The 27089-nt window shown below is 40.9% G+C and overlaps 1 protein-coding gene across 4 annotated transcripts in view; it reads left to right on the forward strand.

Annotated features, from left to right (window-relative positions):
* Window positions 1–1603: 1603 nt before the first annotated feature.
* The window catches only part of LOC110508606 (voltage-dependent R-type calcium channel subunit alpha-1E), a 75284-nt gene continuing 49798 nt past the window's right edge, over window positions 1604–27089 (forward strand). For all 4 annotated transcript variants that reach the window (XM_036966540.1, XM_036966537.1, XM_036966538.1 and 1 more), the window contains exons 1-2: window positions 1604–1714; window positions 2791–2930. In XM_036966540.1, the coding sequence (XP_036822435.1) occupies window positions 1700–1714; window positions 2791–2930 (155 nt within the window). In that variant the 5' untranslated portion in view covers window positions 1604–1699. The remainder of the gene's footprint in view (window positions 1715–2790; window positions 2931–27089) is intronic.

Consider the following 27089-nt stretch of genomic DNA (forward strand, 5'->3'; position numbering starts at 1 on the left):
AATCCAATGTTACTGTCTGTCTGTCAATCTATCATTTTCCATCTATCATTTTCCACTTTAAATAGCTGGTCTACCATCTGTACCTTTATCCATCTCCCTCAAACCCATAGTTGTACCTATTGTGCAATAAAATGCTGTGTGAATGTGAGCTGGTTGTGCTCACTGAAGTTAACAGGTCTAGGTTGTAAGCATATCTCTGCTGCCTTGGTGCATGATGGAACATAAACAAGAGTAAGACTCGGGACAAATGCGTTATTCTTTTCACTTTTGTGTTTTGCGACCCTGTCGGTCATTGCAGATACTTTTGCTGTATGAAACTGGCTCAAATTAAGATCCTACGTCTGTACTAACACGTTCTGGTGCTTTACATTCTAGCCATACAGATATTGCTTTGATTCCATAATGCAATACACTGCTCTTTCGAGAATCATCACACTCATACATTGTGTCACTCTCCTGCTTGCTGTGATCAAACCGCCATCCTAGTTGTTGTGTGGGTGTGGGACCTGAGTGGTCAAGGCAAGTTGAATGTAAAGGGTTGGAGGTGTAAGGGCGAGACTGTGAGTGTTCCGGACCAGATAGTATTTTATTTTCTGCACTTGATTGAGCTTTTGTGAAGCAATGGACCTAATAGAATCATCGCCAAAGTGCACATGTTCTACACATGGCACTTCCAGGCAGGTTCAATCAAACGCTTAGAATATTTGAAAGAAAACAATACTTTGTGAGCCCAGGTCTGGTAGTTGGTGGCTAGTATTCATTCAAGTGACTGTGAGAATGACTAATGGGAGTCATGAATCTGCAGAGTATTCTTTTGTTGAGGAGTATTATTTTGTTCTCTGGATTGACTATTTTTAAATAGTTTGAGTCGTGCTGACATGATGTGGACTCATTCACAGTAGCTCCCAGAGGCTCCCCGCCACATCCTACCTCAGTGAGTTAGTGACACCATTTTCACTCAAGGCTAGAAATGAATAATGACGGAGCGAGTGTTCCATGTGGCACCTCTTACCACAGCCAAGACAAACACAGTCTCTCATACACACACACACACACACACACACACACACACACACACACACACACACACACACACACACACACACACACACACACACACACACACACACACACACACACGGGCACACACACACAGGCACACACACACGGGCACACACACACACACACAAGGGCACATACACACAGCGATGCAGCAGCAAGTCTGTGGGTATCACATTTCACATCCAACAGGTCCCTCAAAGAGTTGTCCTGTGGGAAGAGGCTGTCAGGGCCAAAGTGACTTTTGAGCACACTCAGATAACCGTTACTGCAATGTTGTCATGGATACCGTATTATCTCTGACTGCTTTGTTTCAATGCCATTCTCTATATCAACCATTCCATCGTCCATCCGTCCAGTTTTCATTTTACTGGAACTACCAACACCCACAGCCATAGAAGTGTAACAGATTCCATTGTAATGATAAGCCCCCTCCCCACAACACCAATATAATAAGCACTATCACTATCATCTGTTTGTAAATGGATTGTTGTGTACTGTATATGATAGTCTAAAAAAAAGCCCTTTCCTTAACCTTATGGCCCTTACACCGTTTGAGTGGGTGATCCTGGCAACCATCACGGCCAACTGCATCGTTCTGGCCCTGGAGCAACATCTTCCTGGGGAGGACAAGACTCCCATGGCCAAAAGACTGGTGAGACTACAGGCCCTGTTTGGTTTCTATTAGACTTTTAGTCTGCATCTCAAATGGCCCACTATTCACTCTAGTGTTTTAACTTACATTAAATGGGTTACAGAGTTAAATGGGACCACAGTTCATTTCATTAAGAATTACCTACAGATGTTATTTGCAAGAGAGTCATTGTATTACATTGCAATTCATGTGACTGAGAACTACTACAATTTTTTTTATTTTGTAGGCCTATTGGTTAAAAAACTTACAGTTTACCTACCTTTCTTTTACTGTTTTGTACAGTCTAAAGTGGCCAGCAACCCCCCTCACCCTCAGAACAGCCTCAATTAGTGTGCTCTACAAGGTGTCGAAAGTGTTCCACAGGGATGCTGGCCCAATCCTTTCCATAGTTGTGTCAAGTTGGCTGGATGTCCTTTGGGTGGTGGACCATACTTGATACACAGGGGAAACTGTTGAACATGAAAGACACAGCGGTGTGCAGTTATTGACACAAACCGGTGCACCTGACACCTGCTACCATACCCAGTTCAAAGGCACTTGAATATTTAGTTTTGCACATTCACCCTTTGAATGGCACACATACACCATCCATGTCTCAAGGCTTGAAAATCCTTCTTTAACCTGTCACCTCCCCTTCATCTACACTGGTTGAAGTGGATTTAACAAGTGACATCAGTAAGAGATCATAGCTTTCACCTGGTCAGCTATGTCATGGAAAGAGCAGGTGTTCATAATGTTTTGTACACTCAGTGTATAATAGTGCACTACTTTTGATCATGGTCCATATGGCACTATATACAGATTTAGTCGCTGAGAATTTTCCAGAGGAAATGAAAGTGGTAGTGTGTTTATAAAAAGGCTTCTAATGTTTTTAATTTCCATTTTGAAATTTCAGACATGATTTGCCCTAACGAAAAATGTATCAACCCCAAAAACGATTTAAATGTCCTGTTGCTGGAGGATTATTTTCCCGACGGCTCAAATTAAGATCCTACACTTGTAAGGTAAATAGGGTTCCTTCTTGGCTCCCGTCCCTCCGATATCCTAACGTATCCATGTTGCCTCTTCCTCTACAGGAGTGTACTGAGCCTTACTTCATCGGGATCTTCTGCTTTGAGTTTGGCATCAAGCTGGTGGCCCTGGGCTTTGTGTTCCATAAAGGCTCCTACCTGAGGAATGGATGGAATATCATGGACTTCATCGTGGTGGTCAGCGGGTGAGTTTACAACTAGTGAAATATGGATTGCTTTGCGTATGTGTGTGAAATTTGGACGATTTAAATGTCCTGTTGCTGGAGGATTAAAGAAAAGAAGCTCCTGCACGAATATGACTTGTTCATCTTGTGCCAAGGTTTTGGGTTTAAGGCCTAAATTTACTTTGAGTTCAATGGGTAGGTGGCAGCATGGGCCGCTTTCCTCTCTTTTCCGTGACCTCCAAAGCTATGGCTGTCTGGATGTCCACAGTGGTTTGTTTTTGTGGACTGTATTGCCAACATATCCATATGGATCTAGTCTATGGCAGTTAGGTAGTGACTATTACAGTAATGACTATACATTGTGTGCGTTTGGGCTTCAGTCTGTGTTTGTACTTAGACGCACTGTATATGAGGATGGATCCATATTTCCAAACCTTGGACATATGAAACGTAGTCTGACAAACATACCGTAAGTCATAAATTGGTGAAGAAACCTTATTCAATTGCCTTGATACAGTGTAGCTATGGATACCTGCTCATGTCATGACTTGTGTTGGTTAGATAGATAGCTGTTCATCATTACGAAATGAAAATGTGTAACGACTAACATGTGTGTTTATGCATAACTAGGGGAAGTGTGTGCTCCCCTTGCACAGTGCGGCCAGCAGATAGGTGGGTGGATAAGTGGATTGGCGGTCGTGTCGAAAACCTGTTTCGCCCCCAGGACCTGTAAATGTATTCCTGAAGAAGATTTTATGCTAGAAAAGTAGAGAGAGGTGGGATAGAGAGAGAGAGAAAGAGAGGCAGACAGAGCGAGAGAGACACAGAGACCGTTCTTTTGTTTCCCCAAGGAATGGGTTAATTTATGCTTTATGTTTACTTATTCATAATGCTTTAAGTCAATATTATTGGCATCCGTATTCGTTCAGTTCTGTTGTATGGAGGGAGAAGCAGCATACAGCATACCATATTCAGGGAATATAGCTGTTGGCATATTGACATCAAAGCTCACCCCATCGCCCACATCTATCTCTTTCTCTCTCCACTTTCTCTTACTGAATGTACTTACATAAAAGCCCAGCTAACAACAAACGTTCCCACAACTTAACAGAACGTTCCCTTAAGAGTTTCATTAAGTCATTAACTAACGGTGTCATAGGAATGTTCCCGTGATTTGCAAGGAATGTTTCCAAGAGAGTGTTCCCTTAATATCAAATAGAATTGATCAAGAACGTGGTTACCGTGTTCTCAGAACTTAAGATATGACTGTTCTAGAAAAGTTAAATGAGAGCCTTGCAATAACATTAACCTCTACAGGATCGGTGGGTCCCCCCGCGGGATGATTGAGCTAACGTAGGCAAATGCGATTGGCATGAGGTTGTAAGTAACAAGAACATTTCCCAGGACATAGACATATCTGATATTGTCAGAAAGCTTAAATTCTTGTTAATCTAACTGCACTGTCCAATTTACAGTAGCTATTACATTGAACTAATACCATGCTATTGTTTGAGGAGAGTTTACAGTTATGAACTTTGAAAGTTATTAATAAACCAATTAGGCACATTGGGCAGTCTTGATACAAAATATTGATCAGAAATGCAATGGTTCATTGGATCAGTCTAAAACATTGCGCATCCGCTGCTGCCATCTAGTGGCCAAAATCTAAATCGCACCTGGGCTGGAATAATACATTATGTATGGCCTTTCTCGTGCATTTAAAAAATGATGGTACAAAAAAATACAAAAAAAGATTTTACCCGATCTAATATGTTATATTCTCCAACATTCATTTCACATTTCCACAAACTTTAAAGTGTTTCCATTCAAATGGTATCAATAATATGCATATTCTTGCTTCAGATCCTGAGCTACAGGCAGTTAGATTTGGGTATGTCATTTTAGGCGAAAATTGAAAAAAAGGGGCGGATCCTTAAGAGGTTTAATGCGTCCAATTTTCTGTGGGTTAGGAGAATATTCCATCAACATCCCACCAACATACATAGAACATCGTTGCTATGTTTTCAAAACATAAGATAATGTTCTAGACACGTTTCATGAGAACGTGGCAAAAATGTTAATGTGTCCAGTTTTCTGTGGGTTAGGAGAATATTCCATCAAACATACACAGAAAATGCACAATCATTGTTTTTAACATACATTGAGTGTGCAAAACATTAGGAACACCTCCTAATATTGAGTTGCACCCTCTTTTACCCTCAAAACAGCCTCAATTTGTTGGGATATGAACTCTACAAGGTGTCGAAAGCGTTCCACAGGGATGCTGGTCCATGTTGACTCCAATGATTCCCACAGTTGTGTCAAGTTGGCTGGATGTCCTTTGGTTAGTGGACCATTCTTGACACACACAGGAAACTGTTGAGCATGAAAAACCCAACAGCGTTGCAGTTCTTGACACACTGAAACCAGTGCTGCCTGGCACCTACTACTATACCCCATTCAAAAGCACTTAAATATTTGTGCTTGCTCATTCACCCTCTGAATGGCACACATACACAATCCATGTCTCAATTGTCTCAAGGCTTAAAAATATTTTGGATTTCACGCATTTCTGAAACTTTGGCCAAAATTCAAGAAATGTGTGAAAGAGGCAGCCAAAGTTCCACAAATGTGTGAAAGAGAAGAACTGTATACACATTATGTCCATATAAACAAGTCTGATGAATACAATCTAGAACGGCAATAATGACATGATCAAATATTGCTAAGAATGTGAGGGTAGGGTGATTCCCCCAGCAGGTCTGGAACCCAGGCCGTCAGCACCAATGATGAACACCCTAACCACTGTCCCAACAAGAGAGATCTCTAGGGCATGTGCTTATTGGGCTTGTATAGTTTAAGGTTAATATGCCCCAACCAACATTAGACATCTATACAGAAAGCCCTTAAATTGTTAAAGTAAGTAAAAATCAATGAGAGAATAGTCAATTTAACTGATAACTGACAGACATGGTGGAGTAGCAGGAAGATCATTTACAAACCCTAAACCTCAACTAAATATTGTAATGAATAATGTGGTAATTGAGCAAGTTGAGGAGACTAAACTGCTTGGAGTAACTCTAGATCGTAAACCATCAAGGTTTAACCTTATTGTTAAAACAGTAGCTAGGATTGGGAGAAGTCTGTCCATAATAAAGTGCTACTATGCAGTCTTAACAGCACTATCAACAAGGCAGGTCCTACAGGCCCTAGTTTTGTCGCACCTGGACTACTGTTCTGTCGTGTGGTCTGGTGCCACCAAAAGGGACTTAAGAAAATTGCAATTGGCTCAGAACAGGGCAGCACGGCTGGCTCTTGGATGTACACAGAGAGCTAATGTTAATAATATACATGTCAATCTCTCCTAGCCCCAAGATTGACCTCATCACTACTTCTATTAATGAGAGGTATTGGAATGTTGAATGCACCCAGCTGTCTGACTAAACTACTGGCACACAGCTCGGACACCCATGCATACCCCACAAGACATGCCACAAGAGGTCTCTTCACAGTCCCCAAATCCAGAACAGACAATGGGAGGCGCACAGTACCACATATAGCCATGACTACATGGAACTCTACTCCACATCAAGTAACTCATGCAAGCAGTAAAATTAGATTTAAACAAACAGATAAAAATACACCTTATGAAGCAACACAAACATAGGCACAGGCACATGATAACATTCGCACAATACACACACGTACACATGGATTTTGTGTTGTAGACATGTGGTAGTAGAGTAGGGGTCTGAGGGCACATACTTAATATGTTGTGAAATCTGTTGTGAATGTATTGTAATATTTTCTTAAATGTATAACTGCCTTAATTTTGCCTGACCCCAGGAAGAGTAGCTGCTGCCTTGGCATCCATAATAAATACAATACAAATGCCATGAACCAGGAAGTTGTGAGTTCAAATCCCAGGTGAAGAAATGCTGAATAATAATTACTGTAAATGAACATGCACAATGAAATAGTGTGTGTAAAATATGTAAGTTAAAAACACTGTATATTAAAAGCAGTGTGTGTGAGTAGGGCTGTAGTGTTCATTAATTTTAGTCAGCCAGTGATTGTCAAGTAAATAACTGCCGGTCTCACGGTAATTGACTTTTAAATAACATAAACACATTTAGAATCTCCTGGCTTCCACGCCTAGGTTACCATCCACTGATGCAGACCTTTGGAACATCTACATTTTAAAACATCTAATAAATGTATTTAATATAGCCTCACAAGTGAGAATATATCATTCACAAGAGAGAGGCTAATGTTGCCACCCATCAGACTATTCTTGATTTTATCTTGTCTTTACATATGCTAAATAATATATGTGTGAAATTAGTTTTAATTTAGAATGGAACATTTTCATTCACCTCAGAGCAAGGGAAAAAATGTCATCTATGCACTTAAATAGGAAGTGGAGGACGCTTTTCCCCGTGGTTCATTTTCATGCCAGCCAGGTAGGCTATTCTCCTGTTGTAAAGAGAAGCAATGTGTTTAATATTAGGGAAGTTGAGAAATAAATATAGTAGGCCTAGCCTATACAAAGCTGATGGAATTCTCCTCTTTTTAATAGAGGCCATCACTCTGTTTTATAACGCAATTGCATAGCCTATAGAAATGTTGAGCAACATGAGCTCATGGGCTCTCATGAATTGTTTGATTAGATTTTATGATACCATTTGCATTGATGTCAGAATGATTAGAGGGACAATAGAGTGCTGAGTACCAGGCAGTTAGCACGTTTGGTAGGCTACTAATGACCACCAGCAGCATAAGAGCTTGGAGAAGCCTAATTTCTGTAACTAAACAGTCACGTGGAATATGACTGCCATCAGGACTCGTGACCGCCTGTGAGGCGGTAATACGGTTACCATAACAGCCCTACTGTATGTGTGTGTATCACTGACCGTGCCAACAGACAAAAAGTGCTTAGACTGAATCAGTGGTTCACCAATCAGGGCCCTGATGGGCTTGTTGTGAGAACATTTCTTTGGAAACATTCTTGCAACGTCCCCATGAAATTTGTCTAGAACATGAATATCTTTTTACATTCTGTCACGTTCTGACCATAGTTCTGTTATTTTATTCTTTGTTTTAGTATGGTCAGGGCGTGAGTTGGGGTGGGCAGTCTGTTTGTTTTTCTATATGGGTTTTTGTGTTCAGCCTAGTATGGTTCTCAATCAGAGGCAGGTGTCGTTAGTTGTCTCTGATTGGGAATCATCCTTAGGTAGCCTGGGTTTCACTTTTGGTTTGTGGGTGTTTGTTTCCGTGTGAGTGTTTGGGCCACACGGTACTGTTTCGGTTTTGTAAATTCACGTTGTCATTTATTGTTTAGTGTTCTGAGTTTTAAATAAACATCATCATGAACACTTACCACGCTGCGCTTTGGTCCTCCTCTCTTTCTCCCGAAGACGTCCGTTACACATTCAGAGAAGATGGCAACCATGTCCTGTGTATGTTTGATGTGACTTTGATGGAATATTCGCATAATCCTCAGAAAACTGGACACAGGACTGTTCTTGCAATGTTCTCATGAAATGTGTTTAGAACATTAGTATCTAATATTGCGAGAACATGGCAACCAACAGGTCAATCTCAACAGCTGTTCTTTCACCATTTAGTGTAGATTAGTATAGATGCCCATCGCTGGAAGAATCTAAAACGGAGGCTCTACTTAGATTCACAATATATCTTATTCATTTTGGGCCCAGATTCAGGCTTAGAAAATGTACGCCTTTCCTACACACTTCTCAGTAGTTGATGTTCGGACTTACCTTATGAAGTTGCATAATGGGCGTGGGTCCCTTGTGCGCTGAATAAAGGTAATGCAACTGCTGATAACCCTCCCGCTTCCTGGCCAAGAGAATTTCTCATGGAGTTTTCATTCATTGGATTTTCAGTACATTTATCTAAAGCCCTACCTTGGTGCAACTTTAATCCGAATTTTCTCGACAGACTCACAAGAACAGTGGTCACCAAACTTCAAGAGTCAAGATTAATTTCTGAGTCAAAATACATGCCGAGATCTACCGCTCAATTTTTTTATAAACATTATTTTAAAAAATGAAAGCCTATGCAACATTAACCAATTAACAGTTCTATAGCAGTTACAGTGCCTTGCGAAAGTATTCGGCCCCCTTGAACTTTGCGACCTTTTGCCACATTTCAGGCTTCAAACATAAAGAAATAAAACTGTATTTTTTTGTGAAGAATCAACAACAAGTGGGACACAATCATGAAGTGGAACGACATTTAGTGGATATTTCAAACTTTTTTAACAAATCAAAAACTGAAAAATTGGGCGTGCAAAATTATTCAGCCCCCTTAAGTTAATACTTTGTAGCGCCACCTTTTGCTGCGATTACAGCTGTAAGTCGCTTGGGGTATGTCTCTATCAGTTTTGCACATCGAGAGACTGACATTTTTTCCCATTCCTCCTTGCAAAACAGCTCGAGCTCAGTGAGGTTGGATGGAGAGCATTTGTGAACAGCAGTTTTCAGTTCTTTCCACAGATTCTCGATTGGATTCAGGTCTGTACTTTGACTTGGCCATTCTAACACCTGGATATGTTTATTTTTGAACCATTCCATTGTAGATTTTGCTTTATGTTTTGGATCATTGTCTTGTTGGAAGACAAATCTCCGTCCCAGTCTCAGGTCTTTTGCAGACTCCATCAGGTTTTCTTCCAGAATGGTCCTGTATTTGGCTCCATCCATCTTCCCATCAATTTTAACCATCTTCCCTGTCCCTGCTGAAGAAAAGCAGGCCCAAACCATGATGCTGCCACCACCATGTTTGACAGTGGGGATGGTGTGTTCAGCTGTGTTGCTTTTACGCCAAACATAACGTTTTGCATTGTTGCCAAAAAGTTCAATTTTGGTTTCATCTGACCAGAGCACCTTCTTCCACATGTTTGGTGTGTCTCCCAGGTGGCTTGTGGCAAACTTTAACCGACACTTTTTATAGATATCTTTAAGAAACGGCTTTCTTCTTGCCACTCTTCCATAAAGGCCAGATTTGTGCAATATACGACTGATTGTTGTCCTATGGACAGAGTCTCCCACCTCAGCTGTAGATCTCTGCAGTTCATCCAGAGTGATCATGGGCCTCTTGGCTGCATCTCTGATCAGTCTTCTCCTTGTATGAGCTGAAAGTTTAGAGGGACGGCCAAGTCTTGGTAGATTTGCAGTGGTCTGATACTCCTTCCATTTCAATATTATCACTTGCACAGTGCTCCTTGGGATGTTTAAAGCTTGGGAAATCTTTTTGTATCCAAATCCGGCTTTAAACTTGTTCACAACAGTATCTCGGACCTGCCTGGTGTGTTCCTTGTTCTTCATGATGCTCTCTGCGCTTTTAACGGACCTCTGAGACTATCACAGTGCAGGTGCATTTATACGGAGACTTGATTACACACAGGTGGATTGTATTTATCATCATTAGTCATTTAGGTCAATATTGGATCATTCAGAGATCCTCACTGAACTTCTGGAGAGAGTTTGCTGCACTGAAAGTAAAGGGGCTGAATAATTTTGAACGGACAATTTTTCAGTTTTTGATTTGTTAAAAAAGTTTGAAATATCCAATAAATGTCGTTCCACTTCATGATTGTGTCCCACTTGTTGTTGATTCTTCACAAAAAAATAAAGTTTTATATCTTTATGTTTGAAGCCTGAAATGTGGCAAAAGGTCGCAAAGTTCAAGGGGGGCGAATACTTTCGCAAGGCACTGTACCTTTTAGCAATACGTTTGTGCCGTAGGCTATAGGCCCAAAACATTATCACTGCATATTGGCTACGCTTGAATTGCCCTACCAATGTTGTTCTTCTCAGACAATTTTGAAATAATATTGAAATTTTTTAGATACAGTATATGATCACACTAGTACTAGATAATTTGTTGTATTACTTGTGAGGCACAGCTGAGTGAGCATACTATTTTTTAGTGGACTGATGGCCTGCATTTTATGGTCATTCTGAGGGGAGGGAGGGAGGGAGCAGCTGTGAGGCTGCCGCTCACTCGACTCACCGTCCCTCCGCTCTCCCTCCCTTCACTGAGAAAAGGGGACAGTCCTCCAGCTGACAGCAAAACTCAAGTTGCACTGCATCATTTCTGCCTCATGCACCAATTCATGTTGTTACTCTTATTACCAGAGAAAGTGAAATATTCCTCAATATAAAAAAATACACAAGCTGCTAATAATAACAACACAAGCTTATTGAAACACTTTGCAGTACTCATTCATTGCAGCTGCAATACTGGTGGTAGCATGAATGGACGTAGGGAGAACAGAACACACATTTTATGGCTTATAAAAATGTTGAACATAGTGTTGACAGTGCTGAATAACAACTTGAATAACTTACCCATAAAACCAGCAGCTCTCTGCTGTATTCGTTGTGTCCATTTCTAGTCATGGTTTTAAAAGTTTAGAAATCTCACAGTATAAACTTTTCTGTGCGTTCGAGGCTTCTTTTTAGTGTATGGCTCGAGGAAACTGTGCAGACAAGGTGATCTGAGTTATCTATTTGGGCAGCGGTCGGCCTATAGGTGCACTTAATTTGCTGTCTAGGCCTGCCGGGGAGGCAGAGTTCTACCTACATACACATGAAATTGTTCAAAATGGGAAGATTTTGCCTTCCCGGTGCGAGGGCTGCTGAATCAAGTGCCTCTACAGTACCACCAAAAGTGCGAAGCTAATAAAAAAAATTGGAACACAAGGTTTTATTTTTTTATTTTTTACAAAAATGCGATTGACCGGATGGATGGTGACCACTGGGCTAGAATATATGAGAGAACTGTTCAGAATATCAGGGATCAATGGAAGAAGTGTATACCATGTATACACACATATTCACCTCCTTTTCAGCACCAAATGCTAGATTTAAAAACCTCTTAAGGATCAGACCCTTTTTTCTTCTATTTTCGATTTAAAATGACATACCCAAATCTAACTGCCTGTAGCTCAGGCCCTGAAGCAAGGATATGCATTTTCTTGGTTCCATTTGAAAGGAAACACTTTGAAGTTTGTGGAAATGTGAAAGGAATGTAGGAGAATATAACACATTAGAACGTTTTTTTTTTGTACCATCATCTTTGAAATGCAAGAGAATTTCATCATTCCAGTGCAATTTAGTTTTTGGCCACTAGATGGCAGCAGTGTATGTGCAACGTTTTAGACTGATACAATGAACCCTTGCATTTCTGTTCAAAATGTTGTATCAAGACTGCCCAAATGTGCCTAATTTGTTCAAAACTCTCCTCAAACAATAGCATGGTATTCTTTCATTGTAATAGCTACTATAAATTGAACAGTGCAGTTAGATTAACAAGAATTTAAGCTTTCTTGTTACTTACAACCTCATGCTAATCGTATTAGCCTGTGTTAGCTCAACTGTCCCGCAGGGGACCACAGATCCTGACAAAGTTTTAAAAATACTCTGATCTTGTATATTATTTAGGGTTAGGTAACTATTTCTGAATAATAAAAAAAATGGCATATTCAATTGTTCAATCCATGAAATATTGGAAGGGGTTGAACAGTAGTCCTATAAATCTACCCAAGTAATCCTCACTAATCATGGAACTGTAATGACAACGGTCCAGTCGCGTGAACCAAATGAATGTGGGTATAAGTGATGGTGGCTACCGACAGTGTCTAATATTTAACACGATGCAAATGATAAAAAAATACTGTGAAAAGGGCATATCATTAAAACACGCTAGAAATCAAAAATCAACTCGGTAGGTTTGGCGCTATACTGTCACTTACTTATGGCTATAAGGCCGGCATTTCATTAACGTCACTGTGGAAAAGGTGATATGTTGATATGCTTCAGTTTTCTGCCATATGACTGGTATCACATTTGTATGCAGCGATCATAAGGTAAAATAGATCGAAAACAATTGCCATTTATATTTACAATCCATTCATCCAAACAGCTTACTCGTTTACCTAGCTTTTATCAATAGCTCTTATCAATTTCTAAATTACAGTGCATGGAGAATGGTGTTATTTCTATTGTTGAAAAGAAAGTAGAGGTCAGAGGTCAGAATACAACTCTCTCTGGCTGTGTCTACATGTATGTAGACACACCTCCACCACACCTTTATTTCTATGATCTCTACCCCAAAGGAATAGTGGGTGACTAGCATGCTATTCTCATGCTTAAGTTCAAGGTCATAATATGTTTAGAGAGAAAGTGCATAAAAAAGGAATTTTATGTTCCATTTAGTCATGCTTAACTCAGGTTGAAGTCCCCCCCCCCCTTTTATCAGAGTCATCAGTGGGGGGGTCACGGCAGGACAGACAGACCACTCCATGTCCGTACAGTCTCTGGATTCAAGTGTTACGAGGACAGACACAGTATGGTCACTGTCTGGAGCGGTTATTGAGACCATAGAGGCGTGGCATTTACAGAGTAAATCCTTTTTTTTCTGAGGCGATAATGATTAGAGGACAGAACATCCATGCTGTTCTTGTTGGAAAGAAAAAGATTGATGATCGACTTGTACCACAGAGCCGGCCCTTTATTGTACAGTAGCTCACCTGCTGGCTGGTCAAAAAAGTGTGTGTGTACTGTATGTGTGTGTGCGTGTGTGTGTATGTACTGTGTGCGTGTGTGTGTGTGTGTGTGTGTGTGTGTGTGTGTGTGTGCGCGCGCCAGAGAGAGTTGTAAATGCCCAGGTCAGGACCTGGGTGAACCAGAGCTGTATAATTTCAATGCTTCATCCCCTGACAAGGATCACTATTTCAAATGGAAGATGTGTCATGCCATTTCCTGCTACTCATGGTCAGTATATTGGATGCTACGTACTGTATATTCTTGGGTAGTAGTAATCAACTGATTAGTCAATCATTCAAATAATTATTTGACAGAATATTTCACTAGAAAAATATTAAATCAGGTGTGTTAGCAATATTGAAGAATTAATCAGTTGAGGAAGTAGGACTGATCTCGTGACCCAGAAAATATTCTAAAAGGTCACTGCAGCTGGGTGGTTTGAAAATCAAACTCTCCTTCTCCTATTACAATTCAATCAATTTGAACAAAATATACAAAATCTGTCACTTATAATGTTTTCCACATCCTTTTGTCCAGCATGGATTCACACACAGACACATCTGGAACCTGTAATACTGATGACCTGCTTTCTACTGCACTTATCTGACACACTTTCTGTTTGGAAGCATATTCCGCCTCTCCCCTCCTCTCCACCCTTTCCCTCCCCTCCGCCAGCTAGGAAGTAAGTCAGACTTAAAAGAAACAGCACACTTGTCACCGCGGCGACCGGATGGGAATTGAAACAAGGCCAGTGGGCCAGTAGCTGGCAGCTTTCATTTCGTCTGAAAATAATGAAATCGCTGGAACCTAATCTACAGGGACTCAGATCTCAATTAAGAATTCCTCATTTTGATGGGGAGAGTGTGTAGAAAAATCCAGCACTAGTCCATCGTACCCCCAAAAAACGATTTGATTTGCTGGGGTGTTGAATGTGGTCAATTACAGTAGCTCCCCTGGCAACAAGTTTGGTACGTCATTTTTGATTAGCATATCCCAGGGGAATTTGATTGCATATGTTGGTATTCCAATTATGCTTTACAACTGTGTCACATCAAACGTTATTTATAGAGCACATTTCTTACATGGGTTTGCATTTCAAAGTGCTTAACAAAAGAGAATAATAAAAGGTGAGACGTTTAAATAATAAAACAACAATAAAATAGCAGTGGACATGACATGAAAGCACCCTAAGTAAAAGCTTGACTAAAAAGGTGGGTCTTAAGATCTCTCTTCAACATTTCTACAGTTTCTGAGGCCTTAAGGTGCTCCATCAGGCTGTTCCAGGGGCCAGGACTATACTGGCTTAAGGCAACCTCACCAAACGCTTTTATTCTGGCCTTTGCCAGAGGATCTGAGGGACCGACCAGGCACATATCTTAAAAGCATATCAGGCATGTATTTGAGTGCAAGGCCACGAAGAGCTTTAAAAAGCAATAAAGCAATTTTTTAAAATCAATTCTGAAACTAACAGCAAACCAATACAGGGACTTTAAAATAGATGTTACGTGTGCTCTCCTTCTGGTCTTCGTTAGGAGACATGCTGCTGCATTCTGAATTAGTTGGACAACTGGATAGCTACAATATATGCACCTATACAGAGGTGGGGTTTCCAGCTCCAAGGATTTGAAATAACAACCCTCTTATCACTACTCAATTTCTCTATACTCCAAAAAATGCTGGGTTGTTTCGATGACCCAATTGCTGGGTTGCAGGCATTGGGTCACTTAGACGGATTGTTTTCTTTAAACAGAGCATGGTTGGGTTGTTGATGCTAGATTGTTGAGATGTGACCCAGCGGGTCAGATCAGAAGACTGGAGGCGTGGCTTAGTAGGGTGTGGCTTTCAGATAGATGTTTTTGGTCATTCGGGTTAATCTGTTGTATTGTTATCACATGTTAAGGTTGAACGCTTTAATGTGGCTTACACAAGTGTATGAGTTCTTCAAGAGCCTATGCATATCCCAGTGTTGCTGTTGCTGTTAAAATACAATAAATCATTTTCATTCTGAACTGGAATAAACTGATTGATCACATCACACAGATGAATAACAGAACACACACACACAGGCTTTTTGATTGTGCAACCCTAAGTAACAGTACAGAAAAAACATTTATCAGGCCTACTGTACATTACTTACTTAAATTATTGTTGAAAGTCTAGTTTGAAACTGTTGCTGTTAAAATACATATGTTTTTATTCTGAACTGGAATAAACTGACTGATCAAATCACACAGATGTAGACCAGAAAACACACACATACACACAGTCCTAATGAGAGGTGTGTGGCTGGTTGAAGTTTTCAACAAGCATGTCTATTCTGGGCTCTGTTTTTGACAGTGCAACTTTGACAGGTCATGCTCAGCCTTGAAACAGTTTCTGTACTTGTTTTCTAAGTATGTCAGAGTTGAGAACCTTGGCTCGCATAGGTATGTGGTGCCAAACTGGATCAGAAAATCTACTGCTTTCTCAGTCAGGCAGGAGAACGCTTCCTGCTGTACTGTAGATGAGCAACCCAGAACTGCCTCAAAAAGCATCTTGCTTCAATCAGTTTATTCCAGTTAACAATAACAATTGTTACTTGTATTTTAACAGCAACAGTTTCAACCTAGACTAGGTATCAATAATCCTTTCAACAGTAAAATGTACAGTAAAGCCTGATCATTTTTTCATCTTCATCTGTACTGTTACAGTAGCTAGCTTGCTTTGGCTAACGTTAGCTATTAGCTGTGTACAAGAACAGGGGATTGTTTGAAAGACAAATTCACATCTACTACTATGAGAGTTAGTTAGTACTCCCTTATTTCTGCTTATTTCTACCCGTTATTAAATGACAACAATGCCTTGCTAGCTGACTTCCTTTTCCACTGTCGTAGCACTACTAAGCACTTCCCCGCACAAAACACATTGTGGGCGCTCTTCGTTATAAGTATGTATGAAAGAGAGAGAAACGTATCGCTGTATTTGCGTTTCATGACAATTGAGCTCCGTCAGAACTTGTGGCTAGCATGAGTCCATTTGATGACAGCGGTTAGTGTTGGCGAGTGGGAATGACAAGCAAGTGGCTAACTTTTACTTTTACTTGACTAGATTCCTAAAGAAAAGTATGTACTTTTTACTCCATACATTTTCTCTGACACCCAAAAGTACATTTTGAATGGTTAGCAGGACAGAAAAACAGTCTAATTCACACGCTTATCAAGAGAACATCCCTGGTCATCCCTACTGCCTCTGATCTGGCGAACTCACTAAACACGTGCTTCGTTTGTAAATGATATCTGAGTGTTGGAGTGTGCCCCTGGCTATCCGTAAGTGTAAAAAACAAGAAAATGGTGCCGTCTGGTTTGCTTAATACAAGCAATGTGAAACGATTTATACTTTTACTTTTGATACTTAACCCTTGTGTTGTCTTAAGGTCAAAAATTACCCACCACTATGTTTAACAGCAGAGAAAACTCCCTAAATGATACTTTTCAACCTGAAATTTGATGACTTGTCCTAGAGTGACCCCAACATCAGAAAAGTGAAACATCGCCTTTGTTCATATTTCCATGAAAGCTGTTCACCGCCAGGGTACAAAGATTGTCTTAGGGTCATTTTTGACCCGAACGTTACAAAATCATTTTAGACACCACAAAAACCACGCACAAAGAGAAATTGCAATTATGTGTGCTACTGATTGAACTCAGCCAGCAGCTACTGAAGAGGAAGATCATCATAGTCGTCACAGTGACAAAGAACAAGCCGGAGCTCCCCCTGCACTCCTTGCAAACAAGGGGGAGGGAGGCCTTCTCATCAAAGTTTTCCTTTTATCCCCACCACCACTCTAGTATCTTACCTCCCAAAGAGGAACAAGAATGTGGTCTTCCTGAGCACACTGCACAAAACGGCTGAGATCAGTGATCGTGAGGACAGGAAGCCAGCCATCATCCTGGACTACAACCACAACAAAGGAGGCGTGGACAACCTGGACAAGGTGATTGGAACTTACAGCTGCAGGAGGATGACTGCCAGCTGGCCCCTGGTCATCTTCCATGACATCATTGATGTGTCCTCATATGTGATATGGAACAAGATCAACCATACCTGGATGCCTGATAAGCAGAACAAGAGGAGGGTGCTCCTGGAGCAGCTGGGAAAGGCACTTGTAACCCCACACATTCAAAGACGGGAGCGCCTGCCCCGCACAGCAGCCTCTGCAGTGCTTGTGAATTTTTTTTCAGGGGGCTGAATCTTGTCCTGATCCACCTGAGGCTGCAGCTGGGGAAGGCAAGAGGAGGAGATGCCAATTCTGCCCCCAAAGAAGGACTGAAAAACCAATATTATGTGCTGCACATATGAGAAATACATTTTCGAAGTCCATGCACACACACTTGCATACTGTCCTACATGTGCATACTGTCCTACATGTGTTTCTTCATGCAAAATAGATTTGAGGTTTAAAATTCAATTAAGCTGCTTTATTTCAGGGGTTTAGTGAAGGCGGGTCATTTTTTACCCTTAGGACAAGGGGAGTATACAGAATGTATAAGGCTACACAAGGGTTAAGTATATTTGATCAATTACATTTACTTTTGATACTTAAGTACTGTATATTTAAAACCAAATACTTTTAGACTTTTACTCAAGTAGGATTGTACTGGGCAACTTTCACTTTTACTTGAGTGATTTTCTATTAAGGTATCTTTACTTTACTCAAGTATAATAATTGGGTACTTTTTCCAACACTGATAAATAATCATGTTCATTTTACATGTGATTACATTTCCCAATTAAGTCTTATGTACCCTTTCCAAGATTGGCTTTTTGTACATTTGATAAAAGTACAGACTCAGAGCTTCATAATGGTATATCATACAACTGCAGGTGGGGGAAACATGGGAAAGTTAAGCTTATTTAAAATGTGATAAATGATTCCACCTTGTAAACAAGCACCAGAAAAATCCCCTTGAAAGATTGACCCTTGGCCTATATCCTAGCATGTTGTTCTTCACATTGTCTCTAGTAAACACACTATATATCAACTAAAATCAAACCACCCCCCAGACACATCTAGCTCAATGGATGGGTCTCTATTCAATCAATCAATCAAACTTATATATAAAGCCCTTTTTAAATCAGCCTGATGTCATGAAGTGCTACAATGCAGTGCTGCAATGCAGATGGAGAAGCACGGTGGCTAGGATAAACTCCCTAGAAAGGCAGGAACCTAGGAAGAAACCTAGAGAGGAACCAGGCTCTGAGGGGTGGCCAGTCCTCTTCTGGCTGTGCCGGGTGGAGATTATAACAGTACATCGCCAAGATGTTCAAACGTTCATAGATGACGAGCAGGGTCAAATAATAATTATCACAGTGGTTGTAGAGGGTGCACCTCAGGAATACATGTCAGTTGGCTTTTCATAGCCGAGCATTCAGAGTTTGAGACAGCAGGTTCGGTGGAGAGAGAGAGTCGAAAACAGCAGGTCCGGTGAACAGGCCAGGGTTCCATAGCCGCAGGCAGAACAGTTGAAACTGGAGCAGCAGCACGACCAGGTGGACTGGCGACATCAAGGAGTCATCAGGCCAGGTAGTCCTGAGGCATGGACCCAGGGCTCAGGTCCTCTGGGAGGGGAGAGAGAGAATTAGAGGGAGCATACTTAAATTCACACAGGACACTGTATAAAACAGGAGAATTACAGTAAGTTAGTAAAATGTCCCCTATCGTTTCCGTTTCGTCCGCTCAGCTTTCTTGGGATGTTGTGCATTGTCTCTCCAGTTCACATTTACAGTGTTCAATGTTCCAAGACTCATCACATCCTTTTTTGTATGCAAATGGTATATATCCTCTTTGGGCTAGGGGGCAGTATTTTCACGTCCGTATGAAAAGCGTGCCCAAAGTAAACTGCTTGTTATTCAGGCCCAGAAGCTAGGATATGCATATAATTGGTAGATTTGGATTGAAAACTCTCTAAAACTGTTAAAATAATGTCTGCGAGTATAACAGAACTGATATGGCAGTCGAAACCCAGAGGACAAACCACCCCAAAAAATTATAATTTCAGCCTACCACTGTTTCCAAATGCTTTCATGTTTGTTATGAGGCAAAGTCCTCCCATATTGCAGTTCCTAGGGCTTCCACTAGATGTCAACAGTCTTTAGAAAGAATTTCAGGCTGGATTTTGGAAAAATGAGCTAGAAGTTGTAGTTTTTCTAAGTGGTACCCATTTTGGCTGTAGTGTTTCCATGCTCGTGGATGGAAGCGCGTTCTTTGTTATTTATCTCCGGTAATGAACATACTATTCTCCATTTTAAATTTGATCGTTTATTTACGTATTAGGGTACCTGAGGTTTGATTATAAACGTTGTTTGACTTGTTTGGAGAAGTTTATTGGTAACGTTTGGGATTCATTTTGTATGCATTTTGAAGGAGGGAAACTGGTGGATTATTGAATGAAGCGTGCCAGCTAAACTACGTTTTTATGGATATAAAGAAGGACTTCATCGAACGAAAGGACCATTTGTGATGTATCTGGGACCTTTTGGAGTGCCAACAGAAGAAGATCTTCAAAGGTAAGGCATTTATTATATCGCTATTTCTGACTTTCGTGTCGCACCTGCCTGGTTGAAATTTTTTTTTCATGCATTTGTATGCGGGGCGCTGTCCTCAGATAATTGCATGGTGTGCTTTCGCCGTAAAGCCTTTTTGAAATCTGACACAGCGGCTGGATTAACAAGAAGTTAAGCTTTATTTTGATGTATTACACTTGTATTTTCATGAATGTGAAATATTTATATATCTGTAATTTGAATTTCGCGCTCTGCAATTTCACAGGATGTTGTCGAGGTGTCCCGCTAGCGGCACGTCTAGCCATTTGTTGTAAAAACTGCAGTGTAACTGCATGTATAAAAAACAGCCTGCATTCAGAAAGTATTCAGACTCCTTGACCTTTTCCACATTTTGTTATGTTACAGCCTTATTCTAAAATATATCTTTTTTTTAAATGTATCATCAATCTACACTCAATACCTCATTTTGACAAAGCATATACAGGTTTTTTTAGACATTTTTGCAAGTGTATTAACCTTTTCACACGTACCAATAAATGGGTGTGGTCATTCTACAGTGGTCCCTGTAGCATACGCTCAAACCGGTGTGATTAGAGCGTTTATTTAGAACATCCAGTTTAGATTGATGCAACAGTCAGCACTTGAGCTGGCCACACTGTTCTTTTCACAGAAACATGTTGCACAAACACAGTCCTTACATAGTTATGTCTTGAATGTGTCCAGTTTATTTTTGGATGCAATGTTCAGACATTCACAGAAATAGCAACAGCATAACACAATCATCCGAACCGGAAAATGTAGGCTACATAGGTCCTAGCATGAACTGAGGAAAGATTGACATAACACAAGCAGTCATATTTAGAGAAATCTCGGCTGACAGAAACCACAAAATTAATTAGCTAATAGCAATTTATATTTATAATTCATCACATCACGGTCCAGCTCAACATTGATCGAAATAATTGAGCAAAACACTTTCTAGAAATCAAAAGTAATCCGACAATGGGTAGTTTGTGCAGCTATGTTTTTTGTTTGTTTTGGCGTCAACCAAAGATAAGAGGAGACAAGATGAGTTTGGTCTGTTTGCAGTATGAATGTTGAAGGGGTGTGTCGTCTACGATCTTTCACTTCCGTTTATTCACTTCCGGAAGTTTACTTGAAGGATAAGTGAACAATTCCTTCACTTCATTATAACATCTTTGGTCTGACAGACGTTTACGTGACACCCAGAATGCATTGTGTAATGTCAACAAACATGACGCCACACACACAGCTGGCAAATAGCTTAGAATTAGCTCATTATAATCAGTACAACAAAATACAAAAAAGTATTTTACACATCATAGGTGTCCATTACAATCTATGCAATAATCGGAATGAATTATTTGTAACCCGTACTTGAATTTTTAAAAATAAAACTAAATACATTATGCGCCATACATACATGCACACTACGCTTCAGTAGAAATTACAACAAACAGAAAAAAAGGCACTAAATTAGATAGGAGCTCACACATCCAAAGCTATTATTTGTAAGGAAAACAACAATGCAACAATGCGAGGGCCAGCCGGTTTGTGCAAGACTGTGCAAAGGTCTGCATACTTGAAGTGCAAAAAAAATTGTGAAGAGCTCTCCTCGATGTGGAAAGTTTGTCCGGCTCAGTAAAGCGTCAAACATAAATTGTATTCTAAACTGTAATGGGCTACTTCCATGTGAATGAATGAGGTCGAACACACCTCAATTCAAACTGCTTTAGAAAATAATTGGAAATTGACAAGTTGAAACATAGCCTATAGAGTGTTAGCAGGTAGCTCGTGTTAACTGTCCTGTTGTGTAACAATCACATTTTGGTGTGTGAGTGCATTCTAACATCACGGCCATAAAGAAACTCACGACCGTTAGAGATATTTGGAACTCACGTGTGAAAAGGTTAAAAAATAAAAAACTGAAATATCACATTTACATAAGTATTCAGACCCTTTACACAGTACTTTGTTGAAGCACCTTTGGCAGCGATAACAGCCTCAAGTCTTCTTGGCACACCAGTATTTGGAGAGTTTCCCCCATTCTTCTCTGCAGTTCCTCTCAAGCTCTGTCAGATTGGATGGGGAGCGTCACTACAGAGCTATTTTCAGGTCTCTTCAGAAATGTTCGATCAGGTTCAATTTCGGGCTCTGGCTGGGCCACTCGAGAACATTCAGAAACTTGTCCCAAAACCACTCATGGATAGTCTTGGCTGTGTGCTTAGGGTCGTTATCCTGTTGGAAGGTAAACCTTTGCCCCAGTCTGAGATCCGGAGTGCTCTGGAGCAGGTTTCATTCAAGGATCTCTCTGTACTTTGCTCCGTTCATCTTTCCTTCAATCCTGACTTGTCTCCTAGTCCCTGCCGATGAAAAACATCCCCACGGCATGATGCTGCCACCACCATGTTTCACCATAGGGATGGTGCCAGGTTTCCTCCAGACGTAGAGTTTGACATTCAGTCCAAAGAGTTCAATCTTGGTTTCATCAAGATTTCTCTTGATCTGAGTCCTTTAGGTGCCATCTGGCAAAGTCCAAGAGAGCTGTCATGTGCCTTTTACTAAGGAATGGCTTCGTTCTGGCCATTCTATCATAAAGGCCTGATTGGTGGAGTGCTGCAGAGATAGTTGTCCTTCTGGAAGGTTATCCCATCTCCATAGAGGAACTCTAGAGCTCTGTCAGTGTGACAATCAGGTTCCTGGTCACCTCCCTGACCAAGGCTCTTCTCCCCCGATTGCTCAGTTTGGCCGGGCAGCCAGCTCTAGGAAGAGTCTTGGTGGTTGATTGAATTTACCACAGGTGGACTCCAATCAAGTTGTAGAAACATCTCAAGGATGATCAATGGCGTCGGAAGAAATGGCAGCAGTTTTGGGCGCCCAACCAATTGTGCTATTATGTGTTTTTTTTTTGCATTATTTGTAACTTAATTTGTACATAATGTTTCTGCAACTGTATCTTACGGCAGAAAAGAGCTTCTGGATATCAGGACAGGGATCACTCACCTCGGATTAGACAATGTTTTTTTCTACAAGTACGACGCCCCACATAGTCGACATCCCCGTTATTTGCGACGCAGGTACAGAGGACAAAGAGCCGGAGGCTTGGTCAGGACCCGCAGGAGACAACTAGGAAAGCTACCGTTACCGTCAATATTACTCGCCAACGTGCAATCATTGGACAATAAACTAGACGAGGTAAGATCATGAATATCCTACCAACGGGACATCAAAAACTGTAATATCCTATGCTTCACGGAATCGTGGCCGAATGACGACATGGATATTCAGCTAGCGGGATACACGCTGCACCGGCAGAATAGAGAACAGCACACTCCGGTAAGACGATGGGGGGTGGTCTGTGCATATTTGTAAACAACGCTGGTGCACAAAATCTCTAGAAGTCTCTAAATTTTGCTCGCCTGAAGTAGAGTATATTGTGATAAATTGCAGGCCACACTACTTGCCTAGAGAGTTTTCAGCTATACTTTTCATGGCTGTTTATTTACCACCACAGACAGATGCTGGCACTAAGACTGCACTCAGTCAGCTGTGTAAGGAAATAAGCAAACAGGAAACCCTTCACCCAGAGGCGGCACTCTTAGTGGCCAGAGACTTTAATGCAGGGAAACTTGAATCAGTTCTGCCAAATTTCTATCAACATGTCAAATGTGCAACCAGAGGGAAAGAAATTCTAGATCACCTGTACTCCACACACAGAGACGCGTACAAAGCTCTCCCTCGCCCTCCATTTGGTAAATCTGACCACAACTCTATCCTCCTGATTCCTGCCTACAAGCAAAAATTAAAGCAGGAAGCACCAGTGACTAGATCAATAAAAAAGTGGTCAGATGAAGCAGATGCTAAACTACAAGACTGTTTTGCTATCACAGACTGGAACATGTTCCGGGATTCTTCCGATGGCATTGAGGCAACATTTGCACTGAGCTAATGGGTAGAGCTGCCGCTTTCAAGGTGCGGGACTCTAACCCGGAAGCTTATAAGAAATCCTGCTATGCCCTGCAACAAACCATCAAACAGGCAAAGCGCCAATACAGGGCTAAGATTGAATACTATGGGTCTCCCCGGTGGCGCAGTGGTCTACAGTGCCTTGCGAAAGTATTCAGCCCCCTTGAACTTTGCGACCTTTTGCCACATTTCAGGCTTCAAACATAAAGATATAAAACTGTATTTTTTTGTGAAGAATCAACAACAAGTGGGACACAATCATGAAGTGGAACAACATTTATTGGATATTTCAAACTTTTTTAACAAATCAAAAACTGAAAAATTGGGCGTGCAAAATTATTCAGCCCCTTTACTTTCAGTGAAGCAAACTCTCTCCAGAAGTTCAGTGAGGATCTCTGAATGATCCAATGTTGACCTAAATGACTAATGATGATAAATACAATCCACCTGTGTGTAATCAAGTCTCCGTATAAATGCACCTGCACTGTGATAGTCTCAGTATAATCATTCGCACAACTGTTCATCTTTTGTGATGTCCTCGCAATGTTCCCACCTGACTGTTCCCACAATGTTCCCAGAACATTGTGGGGACATCACGACTGAACATTGTGGGGTCGACTGGACAGTTCTTGTGTTATGAGAACATTTGCCACAACATAACTAATGTTTACATAACCAATTTGGACTTTCTGGGAACCTTTTAGTGAATGCTAGGTGAACACACCAAGGATATTTCATTTTACACATAAAAAAAACATTTGGTTTTTGAATGTTTTGGTTATATCATCCTAATGTTAGATACAACCCTAACTAGAACTTAATGGGAATCTTAGCTAATGTTCTGGGAATGCTCCTGGTTTGCTGGATACCCTCGATGCCAAACTGCGTTTCATTGTACTGTACTACTGACCCCTCTAAAATGTATGTGTCAACCTGAATGACACATTCAGACCACAGACCAACTCACCCTCCCCACTCCTCGCCTCTCACCTCTCGCCCCCTCACCCCTCTCTCTACTGTATGTGCCAGACCAGCTCATCCTCCATACTCCCCTCACCCCCCAGCCATCACTTGCCTCTCCTCATGCTGTCCCTCTGCTGTTCCTGATAGAGTGTGTGTGTGTGTGTGTGACACTTAGCTCTGATTCATAATAGATCTGGGAGGGTGTTCTGAATGATTTATTGGCCATCTGGCACAGAGACAGCTCCTCCATGCTGTGTGTGTGTATGTGTGGATTACCTGTACTCGGCATCGCCTCACACCTCACACACAGCTACAGTGGACACTCCCAGCTCCTTAACATATATTCAGTCTACCTCTTGATTCCTTTTCGCTTCATTTTCAGTATGTACACAGCATTGGCAATATTATACAGCACTTATAAAATAGGGGGGAGGGGATGTGATGGGGGGGATTGGGAGGGTGGGGGGGGTGCTCATTTCCAATCTTGCTGTGCTAATTGAACTGTATGAACAATGGTTTCTAGTCCCATGTGGGTAGTGGTTGGGAAAACACAGGCCCAGCTATTTATTCTGTGACTAATAATGGTTTAATGCCGCATGCTTTCCTAATCCCAAATGGAAGCACGCTAAACGTTTTATAAAACATTACGTTTGTGAAGTTAAATGGAAGATAATGCACTTAAGTCTAGTACAGTCGTCTATGGGCGTGGGGTAAAGGAGAGAAATTTTTTAGATTCAGCAGCACTCCATCAAGGGAAATATATCTACATGTATTTCACGATGTTGTGTATCCCTGGAAATGATCAAAATCATGTAAACATTACAGTTTTGAAAAGCTACCTTGTCTAAAAAATGTGGTCTGTTGACACAACTTTGCCCGGATATGGGGTAAGTTAAGCCGCATACACATTTCTGTACTGAATTAAATATTACCACTACCATAACTATCTTTTTCCCCCAAACACATGACAACACAATCAAACAAACACAAACACATTCAACACAATCTTTTAATAATTTTAAGCATTTTTTAACAGAGGCTTAACATCTAAAAAAAATACTTTGTACTTTTAACATAGGCCAGACCCTGTTGTTACCTCATATCCCAGCGATAATGCCTTGCATTATGCCTGGGAAGAAAACATTTACATTTGCTCTAATTGCCATTGGCTCCATCATTGGCTCAACATACCCCATGGCCATTGGCTCAATTTACCCCTAGGCAAACATTTTGACTATATTAGCCCACATAAAGGTGAAATACAGGTATAAGGATGCACTTTCATACTACAGGTTTAGGTTTAGGACCTCATATTGAAGCTTATAGACCCCAACTAATGTACAGAACAATCGTAAAATGATCTACGTTGGTTTAGATAGAAGCGTCATGAAACCTCTAACACAATAAATTAATTTGACTTGGTGAAAATCAGTTTTTTGGATCCTAACTTGCTTACCACTTTTTCCATGTGGTTTCTTCCTTCACAGACAGAAATATTTGGTGAAATGATTCATTTTGTGTATGGTTTCCTAGAAACAAGGCTGGTTCAACTTACCCCTTTGGTGTAACTTACCCCACTCTCCCCTACATACAGGACTCCTCGGTTTATGTTGTTGTTAGCTGCAAGCAGAGTTGTCTTATAATGGCAGCAATGTGATGTTCAGAATAGAGTTACTCTCTCTTTCTTTTTCTCTATTTTTCCCTCCCAGTGTTCAGTGCTGGTTCACCGTGTAGGTGGAGGTGTGTGGGAGAGGCCGGCAGGCCGCATTCTGTTCATGTAATGAATTCAATCACTTAAAAGTCAGTTTCAGTACAATACAGTGATACACTATGAGATGACCATAAAAGTGGAGCAACCACTCAGTGTAGTGTGAATGAACGACGACAAACAAACACGTAAACAACATAAATTAATTCCTGAAATCTGCCGATGCTACTCCTATCAATCCCTTACATTAACAACTACTGAAAATACTCATTTCTATTAGCTAGTGTATTTCTCCAATGCAGGAACTGGTTGATTTAGACTGTGTTTATGTGACAGTTTGTTTGTGTAGCCTGAGTGCCAGTCTGTTTGTGCAATAATATCAACTGTCACTCATTGCCATGTTTGGCT

The sequence above is a fragment of the Oncorhynchus mykiss genome, chromosome 28, assembly GCF_013265735.2.
Source record: "Oncorhynchus mykiss isolate Arlee chromosome 28, USDA_OmykA_1.1, whole genome shotgun sequence".
NCBI lineage: Eukaryota > Metazoa > Chordata > Actinopteri > Salmoniformes > Salmonidae > Oncorhynchus > Oncorhynchus mykiss.